Source organism: Neopelma chrysocephalum, unplaced genomic scaffold (assembly GCF_003984885.1).
Source record: "Neopelma chrysocephalum unplaced genomic scaffold, ASM398488v2 Primary Assembly neopelma1_97222, whole genome shotgun sequence".
Classification (NCBI taxonomy): domain Eukaryota; kingdom Metazoa; phylum Chordata; class Aves; order Passeriformes; family Pipridae; genus Neopelma; species Neopelma chrysocephalum.
In genome coordinates, this window is record NW_020925863.1 from 1513916 (window position 1) to 1533849 (window position 19934).

The 19934-nt window shown below is 39.7% G+C and overlaps 1 protein-coding gene across 2 annotated transcripts; it reads right to left on the reverse strand.

The window, feature by feature from the left end:
- Positions 1 to 734: 734 nt before the first annotated feature.
- On the reverse strand, positions 735 to 19530 carry FAM102B (family with sequence similarity 102 member B). 2 transcript variants are annotated; one of them, XM_027671883.1, is made up of 11 exons: positions 19307 to 19530; positions 9314 to 9434; positions 8651 to 8680; positions 8036 to 8152; positions 6818 to 6864; positions 4641 to 4747; positions 4009 to 4104; positions 3276 to 3477; positions 3066 to 3193; positions 2606 to 2675; positions 735 to 1048 (listed from the first exon to the last, which is right to left on the reverse strand). In XM_027671883.1, the coding sequence occupies exons 1-11, from the start codon at positions 19525 to 19527 to the stop codon at positions 1033 to 1035; spliced, it is 1155 nt and encodes a 384-aa protein (XP_027527684.1). In that variant the 5' UTR covers positions 19528 to 19530; the 3' UTR covers positions 735 to 1032. The 2 variants fall into 2 exon arrangements, with proteins under 2 accessions (XP_027527684.1, XP_027527683.1); XM_027671882.1 differs by having other exon boundaries at positions 735 to 1053.
- Positions 19531 to 19934: the final 404 nt, after the last annotated feature.

The following is a 19934-nucleotide window of genomic DNA, read 5'->3' on the forward strand; positions in this document are numbered from 1 at the left end:
ACCTAGTTTTAAAGCTTAAATTCTTAGTAAATTCTTTAATCTCCCTGTATGGTCCCCAATCCCGCAAGGCACATTCAAAACACAAGCAAAGCACTAACTGTGAAGGATTAGGCTACAATAAAAAATGTAAGTGGTAGTAAACTACTGACTAGGTTTGTAAACAGTACCATCCCATTGAATCTTAATGTTCATGCATTGCTGGAGTGAGTTTCTGTGGAAGCAGCTTCTGTCCTCCAGATGTAACAATCAAGCCAGCTTTCTTGCTAAAACTCTACTGTGCCTTAGTGTTTTGATGTGGATTCCCACTTTTTTCATCACTTCAACAAAAAACATGTCACATTTGATGCATTTAAACTTGTGGACTTGATTTACAGTTAACACAATTGATTACTGGCTGGTTTAGATGTATTTAGTTTTGGTGGTTTTTTTTTTAAATGTGTATGAAGTTCACTTCTGCTGTTCAACCTTACAATGAAATTGTGCTCAGTACTCCTATACTTTTAGTTCTGTTAAAACATAGCTGGGCTGTTTTGAGGAGGCCACAGCATTGGCTGGATAATGACTGACTTGATAGAAGTAATAAGACTACAATGACAGGTAGGATCAAATTGAGTAATTACTTTTTTCAGGTGCATTTAAGACCAACTTTCAGAAGCTTCTTTTCTAATGAAGTCATGAACAAAGTACATCACCATAAGTGATCTCTTGTATAAAATACTGAAATGGGACTCGCTTCATCATGCTTCCAAAGATGTTTCACACAGAAAGTAATTCCAATAACATCAGATAGAGCTTACAAAAACAGTCCAAGTGCTCTCACAAGGTATACACAGTTACACATTGCCTTCATACCACAGAAGATGATGCTCTAGGAGCAAGAGGCATTCCATTCCTTTTCAGAAAAATATCACATTGAGTTAATTTTGTGTTTCTCAACTCTTGCAACAGAGCAAACAAAACCAGAAGTATCAACACCAGAGCTCGAAGTTTTCCTTGTTTGTCATTCTAGTTCAACGTTTTATCACCACCTGCTCATATGCTCCAGATCCTACTCTGAAAGTTTGAAAGAAATTAGTTCAATGTCAATTTAAATGGACGCTAAACAGCAAATGTCACAGATCAGCAATGTTATTGTTTAATCAACCCAACCAACACCCAGCCAAAAACCACCCAATAACCCCCCCAACCAAACAGCTAAATGTGAAGGGTGATTATTATCATACCACTGAGTCACCTACAGTTTAATGCATTAAAGTGCTTTTTGTTATACTAAAGCCAAAATAGAGAATGAAAAGTAACGTTACGGAAAAAGAAGTTACTGTTGGACTTCTCTATAATTTCTTAAACATGACCTTTAGGATACCCCTCCCCACAGCTATATCATATGCAGCTAATACTTTTAATACAAATTTATACATAAACAGATAAATTACCTAAAAAAACAGTAAGTGACAGTCATCTTATGTTAGAATACAAGAAAAACATCTTCCAGTCTTTTGTTCGTGCATTGTAAAAAAACCTCTCTCAACCCCTCCATATGACACCATAGTGGATGGTTTTCCATGGCAAATTGCAGTACTGTGTAAAAAATTAATGGGGCAAGCTCTGCCTTAGTTTAGTAGTGTGCCTGGACTGTTGTGGTAACTAAATTAGGACAGATCTCTCTATACTACAGAAGTGTGTTCTGTACTCAAACACGTTATCTGAGATAAACATTGGTGTGTTCAGTTTGCAGATAAGCCAATTAATTATCTTTTAACCATCAGGATTACTTGCATGTATCAAATGCAATTATTTTATTACTTTCAATGTATTACTAGCTGCCTTTATACCTAACTTCAGAAATAACTGCTGAAATACTAATGATGTGCTAATTTCTTGAGATAAAAATGTTGAGTTACATTGGACTGTAGAAACATGGTATTAGAGCATATTCTTCCCTGTTTTTCATGCTTCTCATCTAAGAAGATTAATACATTCAGGTCAATATTAGTCATATATTAGAGCATTTGAAGAGGGTTTAGAGAAGAAAAAAATGTCTCTTGTTCTGAAACAACTACAAGAAGATAATCTGAAGCAGATTATTGAAGGAGCTGGTGTAGGGCTGCAAATAGTTGAAAGAGGAACAAACCATTGAAACAAACCATGTAACAAATGGAAACAGGATTCATGAGAAAAAACAAACTGAAGAAAATTAAGCTTGTTATTAGGAAGACATACAAGTTTGATACTGTAAAGGTAGATGTTAAAACACTTAGAACTTTGCACTCCAGTGGAGTGCAAATCTTGAAACTATAGAGTTAAGATTTGAAACTGGTGTCTGTTTCCTGTGTTGATACTGAAACATTGCTCATATCTGAAAACTTTGGAGCTGAGATTCTTCAGGAGGTCTGGAAGTTACAATTCTTATGGCTGACACATCAGTTCTGTTTTGGAACTAATCTGTGTGTTCTGTCCTAAAAGATGACAATTTAGTTCTTTTGGTGCTTTTAAATGATGCAAAATAAAAAGATACAGAGATCAAGAATATAGATAAAGAGTAATTGCTGTATAAGATGCATTTTTATTTAGTATTGTCTATGGATTAGTTGTTTAGGTTACATACCTGTTAGGCAGATGATGGCTTCCAAAAGAAGTGCTTCCACCAGGGCCCACAAATAATCTTAAACCTTCTTCTAAAAAGCAAGTGAATTAAAATATGTTAGCTATATGTTGCCCTACCGAACACTACGTAATTTTGAATCTACTAGTTTTGTAGCTGATACTTTCAGATGCAAATATGTCAATTAATGAAGAACCAAACTTCACATGGTGTAGGCTGGAGAAACTACTTTTGTTGTAGATTTGCACCTGCTCTTTTTAGCCTTAAAGTAATTACCTGGGAAAGTTCCCTGAGCCATGTAAGGGTTTTTTAACTTTTGGGAGACAGGGTGAAGCAGAAAATATAGTGATACATGTGCACAGTCCTTATGATTACAAGCAACAGGGACTATGAAGAGAGTGGATTTTCCTGCGGCCTGTAATGTATATCAATTTTTTCTAAGCTTCCTTATTTATCTCCATACCTTCTGCACTTGAGTCTAAACTGAAGTCTTGACTCTGAAGTATTTTTTCAACTATATCATCAGCATCAACTCTGGTAGCATCAACCCTCTTAAGCTGTGACTCCACAGAGTCTTGCTTTACAGGATGTCTGCAAAAATAAATATATTTACAGCTCTTAGAAGTAATTTGTGCTTTACTTCTGCTAGATAAAGCCTTCAGGTTAAGTGTACCTGCATTGTTTTTCTGATGGTGCATCTTCAGGAGATGTATCAACATTAGCTTCAGTTACTTTTGGCTCAGGCTCTTCACATGGCTCTAGAATACTTCCAGTTCCTGTTGAGGTACTCCCCACTGAGGTACTCCCAACTGAGGTGTTCCTCCTGTGGCAGAGTTCAGACAGACTGGATGATCTAGAGTGACATGTGCTATATCCTGTTGGAAAAATACAGGAGAGTTGGGTTAGGAATGTTCTTGACAGCCAAGGTCCATCCTGAAAGCAGAATTTGTGTTTTGTCTTCTTATCAAGAGACTTCAAAAGCCCTATGAATATATGTGCATACATCAACTAGGCAATTCAGATTTTGAATTGTACCACATGCCATTTTCTTTTTGTTCTAAATAACTCTTACTTCATAACAAATATCATGGCAAATGTCATTCCCTTCAGCTTTTAGAGCTACATCTCTATTTGCAAGTTGTTTTTACACATGGAAGATGTGAAAATCTCATTCAGATATGATAGTTGAAGGGAACAAGGGCAAGAAGCTTTCTGGCATTGGAAGAGATCATTCAATGTGATTTTAAGAGGGGAAAAAGTGTTACCTGCAGCACACCTGAGGGTCCTAGGAAAAAGCTTTCAACTTCAAAACCTTTTTAAACATAAAGTATATTTATTGTCTACTGTATAAACCTGTGAAAGTAAATAATTCCCCAACAACTTGTAACAAAATTATTAACGGCTACCTGACAGTTTTGATTGCTGACTTGCATAGCTTGATGTTCTGGAATGTCCACATGCACCAAGTTCATCTGGGACAGAGGCACTCTTTGATGAGATATCTGCAACATATGCAAGTCAGATAGTGTTCCTAAAGCCAACTTTATTACTATTTTGCCTGTAATCTTGATTAGATTAAAAAATAAGATTTTCCAGAGGGATTAGAGATTTGACACTGGTTTTCTGCAGATCTTTTGGAGATTCAAGTGCTTAAAAAATACCGTGTATGTTAGTGAATATGCATTCCTTCAAAAAAAAAAATCATAATATGTATCTGAGTAAAACAGAGAACAACCAGAGTAAGAAAGATTTGAATGAAATGTAGTTCTAGATTTCTCTACAGTGTCAACATTAAAGAGGTGACCATGCTTTCTCTAGTATCATAGTAGAATGTTGTGCCAGATGTTTTCTGTCTGGGAAATTAACTGTGGTTAAGAGCTTCAGCTGTGTTTGGAGTAGAAATTAATAAGCCATGTAAGAAGGTTCCTTTGTGGGCCAACTGTCAGCATCCCTTTAAGATTTGAAGTATTCTGTACATCTCTTGAAGCTGTGAGGCCAGTTATTAAAGCACTGAGAAATTAAGAGCTTTATTATTTACCTGCTATTCCCAGATGTGCTACTTTTAAGTTTTCTCCACCTTTCCTGTCTTCATGCAAAGATTCTGATTCTCCAGCAATTGCTATAGATGTTGCTGTGGAAGGAGGCCTGTAAGAAAAAAAGTGGCTCAGATTTGCTGTACTTTTGTTGTAATCCCTCCAACTTGATTAACACATAGTTCTTCTTTCAAATAAGTTGGCATAATTCATACTGAGCATCAAGTTAACAGACCTACAATTCTAGTCCCCTGTTGAAGGAAAAAAAAAAAAAAGCTTTTTCTACTGAGCTTAAGGACATTTTACAGAATCCACCTGGTCAGCCCTCAGTCCCTCAGGCTTCTGGGGATCTTGGGAAGGGCTTTTCCTTTTTTCATGATTGGGGGAGTGATATGTCTTTATTTTGAAGTTCTTATTTTAAAGTATATGAATCACAGGATAGTTTACATGCTAAGAATATATGTAATTGAGTACTTCATGGAATACATGGAATACAAGATGATAAGTTAAAAAAACCCCAAATGTGCACAATGTGACAGTTGGCCAAGTTGCTTGTGTGCTGTGATGTTCTCCTGGCTTTGTTTCATCTGTCACAGTACAGGAGGAGATTCTGGGCTGGTAACCCTTCCACTCCTAACAAAGGGGCCTATGGCACCATCTCCATGTATTCCCCTCTAAATTTTACCTCCTACAAAATAAAAAAAGCATCACGTATGACATTTATTTAAATTTTGGTTCAATATTAAAAACCTTTTAATAAAGCTTAAATGTTTGTTTGAGCTAATACCAAGATCTAAAGGGGTATAAAACCTCTAAGTTTGTGTTTGGCTAGAGCAAAAGAAACTAATAGAAAATGACAAAGTGAAAGCAATCTTCTCCTGCAAGCAATACAATCAAAATACATTTCATACAAATGCCTACAAATACAAATACAAAATGCCTACATTTTTTTTACTGCTTTGTTATTTTCTACTTTGGGAACAGAATGTTGGTCTGCAAACAAATGGATATTTGTTGACATTTTTAGATCTGACATATTCAATAAATTAGTCACTGTCTTTGTGTACAGTAACATATCCCCTCTTATGTTATGTTTGAAAGTAAAGAGAGAAAGAAAAAAAGCACTACTGGAAATACAGTGCTTGTGTGATTTAACTGCCTAACATACTTCTGAAAGCAAGAGCTGAATGCTTTCAGGGATGCATCCCAGATCAAACATCAAGCCTTCTAGGCTTCTTCATAAAAAATGTATCTGATTCCAGATTGTGAATCTGTTTTAAGGTTTATTTTGCCTTCTACAAAGGACATCTGGATTAGATAAATTTTTTGTTCTGTTGTGTTGAAAGTTTATGTTCCAGGAAATGGTTATATCACCAGTTTGGCAGAAAATGCCAAGTTTGAATAACTTGAGTTAGAGGTTTTTTCCTAGGGAACCAGAAAGCTATTTAGATACTAATTTCAACTCCTTCAGTACTAGCCAGTAAAAAACCAGAAACACATCATTTTATTAGTATACAAGAGTAATGATTCGTTGCCTTTGAGAAATTGTTTATTGGTTCCAGTGATGTATTTGTTAATACGTCTGACTCTAAAGTAAATTTACTAGAGCTGCTCTAAAGTAAAAGAGGTGCTAAATAACCAGGGATACAGAAAAGTTTTGCCCAATCAAACAAATTCAGATAACACCCTCTTGCTATTTATTCAATAAGCACAAGATGAGACTCTGCAGTGTTCTCTTCGTGCAAGGGGACACTGAAGAGTTCCTATGGTGAATCACCTAAGTTAGACTGGCGCAAAACCATTGCAAAACTATTATGTTTCCCTAACTACAGATTAAGGACAATGAGGCTGAGGATCTTCAATATGTAGCAGTGTGTTTTCCTAGCTACCTCCTAGCTCAGATGTTACCTCCTGCAATTTTACTAGGTTGCATAACGTCTTTGCTAACTAAATATCTGTAAGTGCTTTCTCTTGTATTGAGTCATATCACACTTCTGTTGTGGTTTTTTTTTTCCCAAAGTAATCTTTTAAAATCATAAGAGACTTGTGAATAAAAGGTGTAACAGCACATTTTCCAAACACAAGTATTAGTCAGATCACTCTGTATGAAGTCCCTTTATATAAGGTTGCTGCAGGAACAGTTTCCCTTAAGTTTTTTTTTTTAGATTTTTTACAAACTTACGTTTTAAAGCATGGGTCTCCAGACATGAGCTGCATGTTGATCAAAACCTACATGTTAAGGAAACAAAACCCACTGTAAGAAAAAAAAATTGGTCTGTGACACATACATGGTCATGTCACTAAGTTATACTTGCCACAAATATTAAATTTAAGTAAAGTAAAATGCCATCATCGCATATGCAAACTGTCACACTTAAGCAAAAAGTTACATTTTTTTCCTTAGTAGGCATGCAAACAACACAAAATAGCATTTAAAGTAACATAGTTACATGTACAAGATTCTGAAAACGACACATAGATCAAGGAGAATCTTAAAATCATTAATAGTTAAGATGGCTTCAAGGGAAAAACAGAGACAGGAAATCTAAAACATTAATGAGCAACCAGAATATTGTTTTGAACAGCGTGTGTTGAAGTATGTTCTTTGCTGAGGGTGTTTAGCAAACTGCTGCCTTAGAGGAATGGGTTGTGCTGACATCAGACCCAGCAAAAGCACACCAGGTAAATAAGCCATAGGACACAGTGCATTGAGAAGGCTTGTTAACCAGGTCAAAGCCATCAATTACAACTGTTCTGGACACAGCCTATGACCATCAAAGAAATCAGAAAGTGCATGCATACTGAATAATATGGGAAAAACTTAGCCTAGTGTCTCAGTAGGAAAATTAATTTTTTTTTAATTACTTGAAACATTGTCTAAGGAATTATTTTCATGTTTATGGAGCTTACTCAATTTTTTTAACTCTGTGGACTAATGGAATGAATGGCAGAGGAGGTTTCTTGCAACAATCCTCACCAACTGTTACATCAATTACTATTAAGTAGAAAATGGGAAAGCCCCAGGAGTCATGGAGGTGTTGAAGATGGCTTATGCATAAATAAGCCAATTAACAGATTCACTCTCAGAAGGATGCACAGGAAGTTGCCCAGTCTTAAAGATATAATGTATTAACTTGTTCATTTTTCAGCTACCATTAGAATACCTTTTGAAAGCTTTTCTTTTACAGCTATCCAGCTCCATTTCAAAGAGCAGGGTAAGTTCTGTTTTTGACTGCATGGATTTTAAAGATCATCTCTAAACAACGCTTTTGTTTTTACTTTAAATAGCACTCCTTCTAGAAGGAGGTTCAGCAAATAAGTTTTAAATTTCATTAAGTGCTTAGTAGTACCACTTGTTCTCTGCTTTATTACTTTAAGTATGATAAAAGAAACAAATTACTTTGAGAATGGAGTTGTCTTGTCTTGTATTTTTGGTATCATAACCTTCCAGTAAACAGCGACGAGTGGTAATTCCCGATCCAGCAAACTCTGCTAGATTTAGATCTGCAAATCCCAGCTGTTAAGAGAAAAGGACAAAGTTACTGGTAAGCATATGACTAAATGAAGGTACTTGCAGCATCCCACACTGAATAACACTCAACAGCAGTTTCTCTGCTGCCAAGCAGAGAGGATGCCAATTAAAGGGAGTGGCCCCAGGCAAAAAGCAGAAAACTAACTTCGAGTGTCAAATTCAGCATAGTTCTGATTTCAGTTAAAAAGTTAAAAGTGCCAAAAGAGAAGGATAATGAGGAGAGTTTTCTTTATTTTTTAATGTAAACACCTGCTATTTTTAATCCTTTCCACATATCAAATTGAAAGAAAAAAATTGGTGGTATAATATTGTTATATACTTATTAAGTGCACTGATAGAGAGTTCCAACAGCACTGTGTCACTATAATGCACATAATGAAATCATGGGTATTAGAGCACTATTCTGGAATTACTTTAAAAGGGCATAAAATGACAAGAAAGAAAAGCTTATCTGTAGGCAAAATTACCTACATCTCAATTTACCTTTGCATATGCCTTTCCTCCTTTTAATTCCTAGGAAAAAAAAAAGGAAAAAAAACACTATTAAGCCATTAAAGATACTGACTCATGATTTTCCTTTGTTTTGTTTGGTTGTTTTTTTTAAAAAAGCAGATACTAATCTTTGTTTTAAAATACCTCACCACACGTGCTAGACTGTCCTGTTGTCATTTAGAACTTAGTATTCATAATGCCTTTGGTGCAGGCCAGCAGGAGACTGTCACCCTGGAGAGGGGGAAGAGCGATTGCCTGATGCCTTTTGGCATTTGGCTCTTGCAAGGTCTGGTCCCAAAGGTAAGACGTGCTGTGTACAAAATTCTGGTACTTAGCAAAGTTCAAGGCCTCTAAGCTTACTGCTGCTTGCTGGAAGTACCAATCTTTATAAAGTTTGATAACTTTATAAACACTGATGAGGGATTCCTTTGGTGCCCTGCTGGAAAAAAGTGTTCTTTTCAAAAAGAACATAAAACACCCATGAATTAGTCAAAGTAAGGTAATTAATAACATTACCACAAAATTTTGACAAAAGGAATACCCGACATGGTTGCAGCTAAAATTTGCCCTATGAAGTTTATCAGACATTCCAAAATTAAAACAAGTGAAGGAAGGAGCAAGGAAAGAGGAGAGGAGGGGAAAAGAGCTATTTACCTTCCGTACAGACACCCTGCAAGTGCAAGTATCCAGAATCCCTGTTGTGGCACTGGCACTGATTTTACACATAAATAAGAACTTTTTCTTCCAGCGGACACAGTTTGCCTGCACTACCTCCCTGCAAATAGAGAGCATACACTTAGTATTAGTGGCATATACATTCAGAACCATAAACTGCAGTAGGACAGCTCAAGAACAAACACTGTTTCCACTGTTTGTAGAATGGTCACTTCATGCAAATTGTGTTCCAAAGCCTGAATAATAATAATTCTCCATTCTTCTCTTTGACCAGTAGCTGTTTCAAACCTTGAACACAATATAAGACCTCCAGAAAAATTAAACAGCCATGTGTTTTTGCAAATGAATGAGACCATTATTTCTCCAGTTTGCCTCGGGAGACTGAAGTTTTCCTGAACATTAGCTCTCAGGCACTGTCTTCCAAGTCAGTGAGCTTTGCACTGTGCTCAAGATACCGTTTTTGACAAGTAGTTTTTTAATACAGAGAAAGGGAGCATCATACAAGCAGAACTAGTTACATTTGAGACTTGGAAAAGCAGAAAGGACATGATGTGGAATAACCAGACACAACGTAATGAACTTGGGGCAAACCAGAATTTCAGCTACATATGCAGATTGCCATTTGATGACATATCTGAACGGATTTGTTCCTCACAGGAGGATAGCAGTCTGCCAGTATGATGCAGCTGAGAAAAAGGCAAAAATGTAGAATGCTTTCAGCTATATTAATGTCATTTTGTAAGGTTCAGACAGAACACATTATTCTGTTGGGCCAACTAAGCAAGAATAGACTCCAAAATGAACAGGTACAGGAAAACTCTGGTATCTTATAAGAAAAAATGGCAAATAATAAAAATACCCTGGTGTTTCAAACACTTGAGAGACCAAATAACTTTAAGTCAAATGAAAAGTGGTTAGGACTAAAATAAAGTTTAATCAAACACCCACTTAAAGTTAAAAGGTCTCAAATCACAGAGCAAGTTTCAGCCTTCAAATAAGAGAAGAAGCAGCAAAAAAATCTTATTGTATTTTACAACAAGTTTGGCCAGTTTGTCAATAATGGGATGTAAGGACTGTGATTCTGAGGGACCTGCCTCAGTGATCAACAGCTCCTTTCTAGCCCCATGTTTCTAAACTCAAAACTTCTAACTGTGAAGAAACTGAGATAATTTCTTCTACCACTCTAATCATTCAAGTACAGTCTTCACATACTCAAGTGATATTTGTCCTTTTTTCTCTTTAGTTTTTCTAATGCATACATTCCTGTGTTTTATATTAACTTCTTGCAGTAGCTTATTATTGAAGATCCGGCTTGATGTCTTCAAGAGATAGAATTCTCTGGGTTTGCATAAGTTGGAGTCAGAGTTCATCACACCTATGGAAAAGTGAAGAATTGCAGGGCACTCACGAAAGCTCCCTTTGCTCTGCTGCTGAGACAGCCAGCTACAGTGCTCACTGGCACTATGACTTCCTAGGGTAGGAATAAACCAGCCTGCCTAAAATGAGTCAGTTTAACGACCACAACAGACCAACAGATTTTGATGATGCGACACTGAGTCACATTCAGGCATGTGACCTAAAAGGAACATGCTCCCTACACCCACTACCATTTATCTGGTGTGTTTTACATCGCAAACTTTTCTGTACTTTCCTGTACAATCCAAAACCAAACCCAACCAACTGCCCCCACTCCCACTGAACATTCTTCTAATTCCATTCTATAAAAGAACATTTTGACATTTTTTAATTAAGGTAAATTTTTAGTAAAGAAGAGTATCAGCTAGCTATTCCCATCATGCTGGAAGAAAAAAAGAAAAGAAAGGTCAAATAATCAGAGCATTTAACTTAAACAGTAACATCTAAGTTTATAAGATTCTTAGTTGAAGTGCAAGGCCTTTAGAAAATAAACAGCTGTATTGATTGGTTACTATGGAAACAAACCCAGATAACTTCTTGGCAACTGTGCTACAGGCACACTGGGAAAGCTTTGCTGGGGAAAGCTTTCCGTTCTGAGTCAGCTTCCTATGAGCCTCCAGTCACTTTACCACATGCAAAGCAAAACCAGTTGTTTTCTTAATCAAAAACGTATCTTAGTTACTAAGATTCATTCAGATATGTACTGGATTGTAGTGCTTTGTTGTGATGTAATGAATGCTGTCAGTAATATGTAACCAAGAATAAATTCAATTAACAGATATTGTAAGAAAAAGTGATTCCAAAGCATAGTTTATCATCAGTTTAACAAATTATTTTTTCTTTAGAGGGACAGTTCCACATTGGCTAAATTTCAAATGCTGTAAACAAGGAGAAAATATGTCATGTTGATAAGATGGCCTGAGAGAAGTGCGGCTGCTGCAGCTCTGCTCTCCAGATCCCACGAGCAGCAAGGCTGAAGATGTATTCCTGGTAAGCACCCACAGCCAGCACACACACACAGGTCACAGGCACACAGAGCACAGGCAGCCAGCCCACTCCCCTCTCCGGCTGAGCACCACAGAACTCTGCTAGAGATACATATATCATATATATGTGTGGAGATAGATATATATAGATATATATGGCTCCCAGGCTACAGCACCTGCTCCACAGCTACTCCAGCTCGATCCCTGATGGCATTTGCATACTCACACACCTGCATTCGCTCCACAGGCACACGGGTCTCTGACTCCTAGTCCCACCTCCGTAGGTTGCATTGGCTTTAACTCATCTCTACTTTCCAGTTCCTGGCCCTCAAGTGCTCTGTCCCATGATCCCAGGCCAGCTGCTGGCACAGAGGACACACAGGTCCTGTGACCTACAGTCCCACTCCCATGGCTGGTACTTCAGTCTGCTCACTCAGGTCTCCTGTTTCTGGCACCACAGACACCCAGGCCCTGTGTCACCAAACCGTGACTCCAGTTGCTGGTACTCAGGCTCCCACGCTCCCATACACATTGAACAGAGAGCCTTTCTCCCAGGAAGGAGTTAGAATGTAGTTCGGTATGAAAATGCAATAGACATTACTGATTAGAAACAGATTAGTCAAATGTACCAACCAGCAAACTATTTACATCTAACTGGCCCTTTTATCCCCTTAACTCCCTGTTTTTCCCACACTTGTTCCTCATCAAATCACTTAAACTCATCCCTTGCTCCACTTTTAGTTCCTCCCCCAAATATCCCATAATAAGCCTCTTCCCCTGTATCCCATGATGCGTCTCATATGCAGCAACTCCCCTCAGTCCAAAAATTGCTTCAGTGTTAGTTTGACATGATGGGTTTCCTGCCTGGACAATGGGGCTGAGGCTCTCCTGGGACAGCCCTAGGAGGGGCCTGGACAGGGTGTCCTTTTGTCTAAGCCCATAATTTCAGTTCCCCACCTGCCTCTGTGTCCCCGGGCTTGTGCAGATGGGCCTTTGATGGGCTGATGGCTCCTGTGACAGGACTGGAAATTCCGTGTTTCTTCTATTCAGGAAGAAATACAGTTTACTTTTCCTTTAATACTCTGTGTTTCCCCCATGCCTGAAGCATATAAGAACATAGATTTTCTCCAACAAAAAACATTTTTTCCTAAGCATTGCTAAAAACTTGAACAAAACCAGTCATTTACAAACAGAGCTTCAATGTTTCACAAATTTCAGCAGTAAGCAAACAGCTGCTCTGCAGGAAGAGCTCCACTTGTTTACAGTGCACAGCTCCCCAGTTAATTTGCTGTTAGTACATGCAAAACTCAAACAGAGCAATCATTTTCTATGCCACATGTTTTTACTCATAATAAACAAGTTACAACTTTAGCAACACTTCATGTCAAGAATTCCTTATAAAATATATATAAAGTCTTCATCACATGGATGAAAAACTGCTGGTTACAGGCAAATGCAGAGACCTAGAAGGGAATTAGAACTGTGAAGGGCAAACTGCATTAGCAAGACTGTAGTCAGCAAGTCAAAGGAAGAGATTGTTCCCCTCTGTTGAACATTTGTGAGACTGTATCTGCCGCACCAGGCCTGGTTTAGGGGCATTCTCGGCAGAAGACAGACACTAACAAACTGAAGCAAGTCCAGGGGTGTGAGATGATAGTCTGGAGTCAGGGATGAGGGGGATGAAGGACCTGATGCAGGAGAATTTGGGAACATGGGATTTTTACAATCTGAAGATGAGGTGAAGGAAGATCTAATTGCCATCTTCAGCCTTCTCTGCTGAGTTAGAGAGAAGATGGAGCCAGATGTTTCTTAGTGGGGAGCAGAGAAGAGGCAATAACCAGAGAAATTCCAATAAAATGAGGGGAAAACCATTCACAATAAAAGTGGTGAAGCAGAAGGACAGGTTCTCTACAAAAACTGTAATTTCCATTCTTACAGATTTTCTAAAGCTGACAGGACAAAGCTCTGAGCTTCCTGATCGAACTGAAGTGAGTCTTACTTTGATCAGGCAGTTGGACTACATGATCTCTAGCAGTCCCCTTTGCCCTAAACTATTCCATGAACAGAAACAGTCCTTAAAATATGAAGGCAATCAGGCGCTCTAGTGCTTGTAAATGGCAATACCATGCTCCACGTACTGTGCTGGGGTCAGGTTCAAAAAACAAACCAACAAACCCTCACCAGCTCTTTTAAACCAGGGTGCCTATTCTGCACAAGCCAGGCACCTTAACCATGAAAGCTTTTCCCACCACCCCTCCCTGTTTAACAGATGCCTGTCGTGCACGTCTTATCAGGAACTTTTTTGTGACAAGTTAGCTGCTGTTGTATCTCTTACCAGTACTTACAGTTACAGTAACACAAGTCTCACAAGACTAAGCCCTTTTTATATCTGCAATAACCAGTTATGCCCCATGCAAAATGCAAACTGTAAAAACATTTTTCCCTCCTACAGCAGCCCAAAGATGACCCTCTTCTGACCTAATTTTAAATTTTTCACTCCTTTGATTAATTCTTTCATCTTTCTCAAGCATATTCTCCAAATCAGTTGACTAAACACATTTTATGGTAGCTATTACTGAAAGGCTGAAGAGGCACAAAGAAATTACATTCTGGAAAAAAAAAAGTTAAGTTTGTGTAGAGAACTTCCCCTTCTTACCTTTTCCTCTTCACAGAGGACAGGGTCTGGAAGCTGTTTAATCAAGTGTCTCCTCACAACTGAAAAAACATTAAGTGGACATTCGACAATCTGAAAAGAGCACCTACAAAATTGCAAGGCAGGATTTTTATCCCACTGCCAATATTCCTTACAGTGCTTTAAAACTTATTTTGTTTCAGGTTATCCAACTGCAAATCCAGTTACAGCAGAAAAAACTATCAGAAGGAGCATTATCCAGCTCTGAAGACTGTCAGCAGAATTTATACATCATGCAGGAAGATTAGAGTGATAGGGGCAGTGATTCCACATGACAGGTATGTTTTTCTAACAAGTGTTATTATTTAAAAACAGAGAACTGGTTAACCTATGTTACTATCAGGAGATAATTTCCCTTTCAAATGCAATAGCAGCAGTTGGGAAAAGCATGGTTAAAAGGCAATTTGAAGAGCCCAGTGAGGCAGAAAATGTACTTCCTGGTGTCACAAAAAATAGATGTAGTTTTAGACAGTCGAGAAGGAGGTGGCCAAGCATCACTAGAACTAAGAAGTACTTATTATCTGGAAGATAAGAAATCAATTTCTACAGAAGACATTTATATGCTCTAGCCTGTATCTATGAGGAATAAGAATATATTAATGGAAGTAATGCAAGATCTGAGACTTCCTCTCAGGATTCAAGAATGTGGTGTACATAAAAAAAGACCCCACATCCCTGGAATCTGTTGGAAAATAAAATGTTTTCATGAAAAACTTATAGTTCTTGACCACCCTGAATCTGTCTGTCACAGATACCAATCATAATCAGCTTCTTAGTTTAGAATGTTGCTGTGTAAAAGAATGAAGAGAGAAACATCAGCAGTCTAAATTGTCAGAGATCAGACCTGAAAGGCAGGGGAATACGACCAAATTGAAGACTGCAGTCAGAAGAACACACCAACCAACAAGTCTTTCCTTGAGTGGGGTGCAGCTGGAAACCAAGCTAAAAATGGAACTACCAGGCTTACAGCTCCTGTAACCTAGATCTATACAGTACAGTGTTGAAAGTACACCCTCAAGAAATAAGATCCTTTACTTCCCAAAATTTCTTTGATTTCCACATATCCCATCTGTTCATTTGCTGCTGATTGAGCAACAGCTCAGCCTATGAGCAGTTACCTACTCTAGGGGCCCATCAATTATTTCTTCAGCCGGTTAAAATGAGGGCAGTTGCAGAAAGCCTACTTGTTATATATTTATGTCTACAGTAAAATGGCCATGAATAAATATGGTTAGTATTTGGTCTATTTTAAAGTACCTTAAAATAGTATTTTTTCCTGTTCAAAATATTCATAGGTGTAACTTCTTCCCTGAAATAATCTTCCATCCTTTCATGGTGCATTAGACATTATGTGCATGATATTTTATGACCAGGCAGTGTATAGACACACAGAATCCTGGAATCTGCACAAGTGTCTGGTATTAATGTATCCAATTTCAAAGAGAGATCTCGTGTCATTGGCCCTGGGAAAGACAGAAACTTAGAAAGATGTCTCATTACACAGGAAACCAGGCTTAAGCAAGGAAAGTTTGCTAAATGAAAATGTTAGCATAACTTTGCCATCTACTTGCTGAAAATCCACCCTTGGTTATAAAATCTAAAAATACAATGGTAAAGATCCAGAAGTCAGGTTAGAAAGCAGTTTCAAAAAGGGGAGGGCAGGAATTGCTAAAACAACCAAACCAAACCTCCCCGCTCCCACAGCTCCTTTTAAGATTTTCCCTGTTTTAGAGTCAAAGCTTATAACCTGTTCATTCTCCCCAGAATTCTGGGGTCCTGCTCTTGCTGAAACTCTCAAAAATTTCTCCTAGTTTAAACACTGCTGCTACTTGTCTGTTCAATGTCCTTGGATCAAAATTGTATTTGGCACTACCAGATTACTTTAAAAGTTGAATATTTTGTCAGGGTAATTAAGCATTTAGCATTATAATACAGAATTTTCTTTTCCTACAGAAAATACTCACAAATATGCATAGGGATGTTTCAAATAGAAGTTCTCAAATTGGAGTTCTAAAAAACTACAGGCAAACACCAAAACACAAAGTGTTGTGGTTGCTATTTATACACAAACCAGATCACTATGTACTGCACTATACAAGCTGGTTTTACCTGGTCACAGAATTTCTATACACTTCAGGCACACATCTGTATGCGCCAGGAAATTAACTGGACTGTGACAACAAGTCCCCAATAACACAGACCATGTCTCCATAACATATTTCTTAGCAAAGATCTGACAAGTGAAAAAAACCCTATGTTTCAGTTGCTTGAATTTTTTCTGTCTTCTTTTCATCTCACTTCAGCGATGAGAGGGATGATGTAGGTATCACATTGCTTGCAGGATCAGGGCTTTAATCATTCATACACCACGATCCATGCAGGAATGACGAGATCCATTTTCATTACAAGTTGCTACATATGGGCCTTTATTCCAAGGCAACCACTGACCTGTGTTTTTATGACATTTCTTTCTCAGTGAGTAAGCTTTGGAAGGAAATTGCTAGTAATATTAGGGTGGTTTATAGACTATTAATATGACCTTTTTTGCCCCCCCCTTTTTTTTAAGGCAAGAGGCAGAAAGGCATTGGTGTGTATGGATACCAAATTGAGAACTTAATAACTAGAGTACTAGACCTCAGTAACAAAAATAAAAGCTATGAAGAAAACAGTTTTCCCCTGTATTATAAAATTTTTGAAATGAATTTGCAGATTACTTTCTGAAACAACAAAATTCTTCAAACTTCTTTCATAAGGCTAAAAACATTACTACTTTAGGAATATAACTGCCAGCTCACAGTGAAACTAATAAAAGCATGGCCACTACGAAAAGTTTGCAACTGACAAGTTTTGAAATCCTGCCTCTCTGATGTTAACTTAATTTCTTCCTTATTTATTCAGCCCTTTGCTGAATCACCACTGTGAAAATTCATGTGTTAATTCTTAAGCCAAGAGTAAAGGCACTCCCTATGTTGGCGCTGAAGGATCACTGCACAAGAATTCTTTACCCTCCTACCAGCATACCTCAACACTTCTCAGCCCAGCAGGAATGAGTTAAACTCACAGGGACCTTGTTATACTAGCATATGTTCCATTGCTGTTATTTTTTAAGCCATATCCTCAGAAAAAGAAAATGGAAGAATTTCTAAACTTTGACTCTAACACAATACATCCAATACATACAATTTTTTACATCATCACAGTTCCACTGACACTTTCTACTACACATACTACCTCCTAGCACACATATTTTACTCAAATAGACTATTCAGAAAGATATGCATGTAGGCTTTCAAGCTTTTAATTTTAACATCATAAACAGGCTTAGTCTAAAAAGACTAAGATCACAATAATGTATCAAAACCATCTGCTTAACTGAAACCAACTCCCTGAAAATAGAGATCCTGTCCAGAAGATTTATGTCAGCCTGTGAAATGACTTCAAGACAGTATGGGCTAGAGTAGGACAATAATGGCACATTAGTGCCTGAAATTATTATTGCCATCATCATCTATTACTCATGAAGAAGTCACTCACAAGAAAAATGTTAAGGACACACAAAATGAGAACAGAACACTGTTGAGTTGAACACCCTCCAACCACACAGAAGAAAAATTAATCTTCAATTATACATGGAATGGTTAAATAAGGAAGTTCTAGGCCAAAGTTCCGTTTTGATGCTTCATTCTCCTTGATTAATTTTATTTACAGAATAAAAGGCAGATAATTTAGAAAGCTCTGTAACAGCAGTATTTTAATAAGAAAATAACTGAATATTCACCGACTTCTTACTGTCTGCTCTCAGAATTCTATGAGACATTTTCCAGTAAATCTTTTTCATAATAATGTTAAAGTAATATAATAACCCATACAACATGAACAAGTGTAATGGGAAGGGAGTCTCCTCCTCCCCAGACCTGAAGCCACAGCACACCCTTCCTATTGACAAGGTTCTGCCTCTGCCTGGTACCTGGAAAAAATTAACACACTGTCATTCTATTTACCCGTCTCTACCCATGGACTGGGGAACACTGACACGGCCGATGATGGCTCTGTTGCTGAGACACAACAGAAGGAAAAGAAAGAGAAAAAAGACATCTGCCTTGCTGCATTTGCACTGCAGAACTGAGCGTGAACCAAGTCAGTAACACACATGGTCTGAACACTTCCAGGAATAATTGAGGACTTTTTCATGGAACTTTGCTCTCCAGCTAAATATCCACAGAACGAAACACAGCAAGCCACTGTCCAACAGAATGAAACACTAAGTTTGCCCAACTCACAGTCACAGTGGGCAACTCAGACTACAGACTTGGGAATAAGAAATTTCCTCCCCTCCCGTTACCCATCTGATCAGCAGGCGTTACAGCTCCAGGCATTATGGCACAAGCGACCTGTTTCTCTGGGACAACCCTCATCCCTGAGGGATTCATGTCCCCTGTTACTCCGTGTTTAAGAGCCTCAATGTTTATTTTACAACGTTACGACTTCAGGCAGCGAGCAGCCGCGCAGACGAGGAGTCTGCAAGTGCTCCCACATCTGTTCTCCCGCCGTCGGTGCTGGCAAAGCAGGCGGGACGAGAGGACAGCCAGTCTGCCCGGTGCCACGCCGTGCCACGGGAGCTTCCCCTTCGCCGAGAGGAAAGGCGAGCAGCCTCCAAAAGCCCCGGGGCAGCCGCCCCCTCCTTTCCCTGGGCTCCCGCCCGCCGGGCAACGGGAACCGGCTGAGCCCCAGGCTCGCCCCGAGCCGATGAGCGGCCAAGGGGCTGCGGAGGCGGCCGGACCGCCCCGGCTCTCGGGGGGACGGGGACTGGAGCGGAGCCCGTGGGACAGGGGCGGGGACCCCGCAGCCCCCCGGCTTGCGAGCCCCGGAGGCACCTACCGGGAGGACTCCCCGCTGAAGCTGCCCCCGTCCAGCAGCCGCACCTTGCAGAAGAGGATGCCGTTGACGAAAGGCACGGAGGAAAGCTCGTCCAGCTCCAGCTCCACGCGGAACTTGAACTTCTTCTTTTTCATCATGATGAAGGCCATGGGCCAGGGGCCGCCCGCGGGCCGCCCCCACGGCAGCTCCGCTCCGCGCCGGCCGCCCCGCTCCGCTCCCATGCCCGGGGCGAGGGCGGCACCCGGGCCGGGCCGGAGCTCCGGCCGCTCCCAGCTCAGCCCCGCCGGCCGCGGCGCTCCCGGACAGCGCTTACATGGCAGCCGGCGCCTCCCTTTCAAACCCGCCCGCCTCCGCTCCGCCCGCTGCCGCTAGCGCCCGCAGGACCCATTGGCGAGCGCGGCCGCCAAAGGCTCCAACGCGGGCGTGGGGTTTCCCGAAGAAGCTGGCCCGGGCCGGGGAAAGGCTTTTAAAAGCGGAGGTGTCCGGATCAGTGACGTGGCCGCGGCCCCGGCCCCTGGCGAGCGGAGCTGCTCCCGCCCTCCCCGGCAGCTCTCCCGCCTTCGGAGACCCCGCTGAGGTGGTGGGCGCGTCCCGTCGGCGGAAACCTCCTGTGCTGCTTACTTCAGAG

Bases quoted from the DNA above. Each gene is read 5' to 3' on its own strand.
- FAM102B (XM_027671882.1), bottom strand. From the start codon at position 19,527: ATGGGAGCGGAGCGGGGCGGCCGGCGCGGAGCGGAGCTGCCGTGGGGG. The intron at 4,748-6,817 runs GTAAGTTTGTAA...TTTTTCTTACAG, and splicing joins GGAGACCCATGCTTTAAAAC to GCCTCCTTCCACAGCAACAT. The intron at 3,478-4,008 runs GTAGCCGTTAAT...TTTTTCCAACAG, and splicing joins TCAGCAATCAAAACTGTCAG to GATATAGCACATGTCACTCT.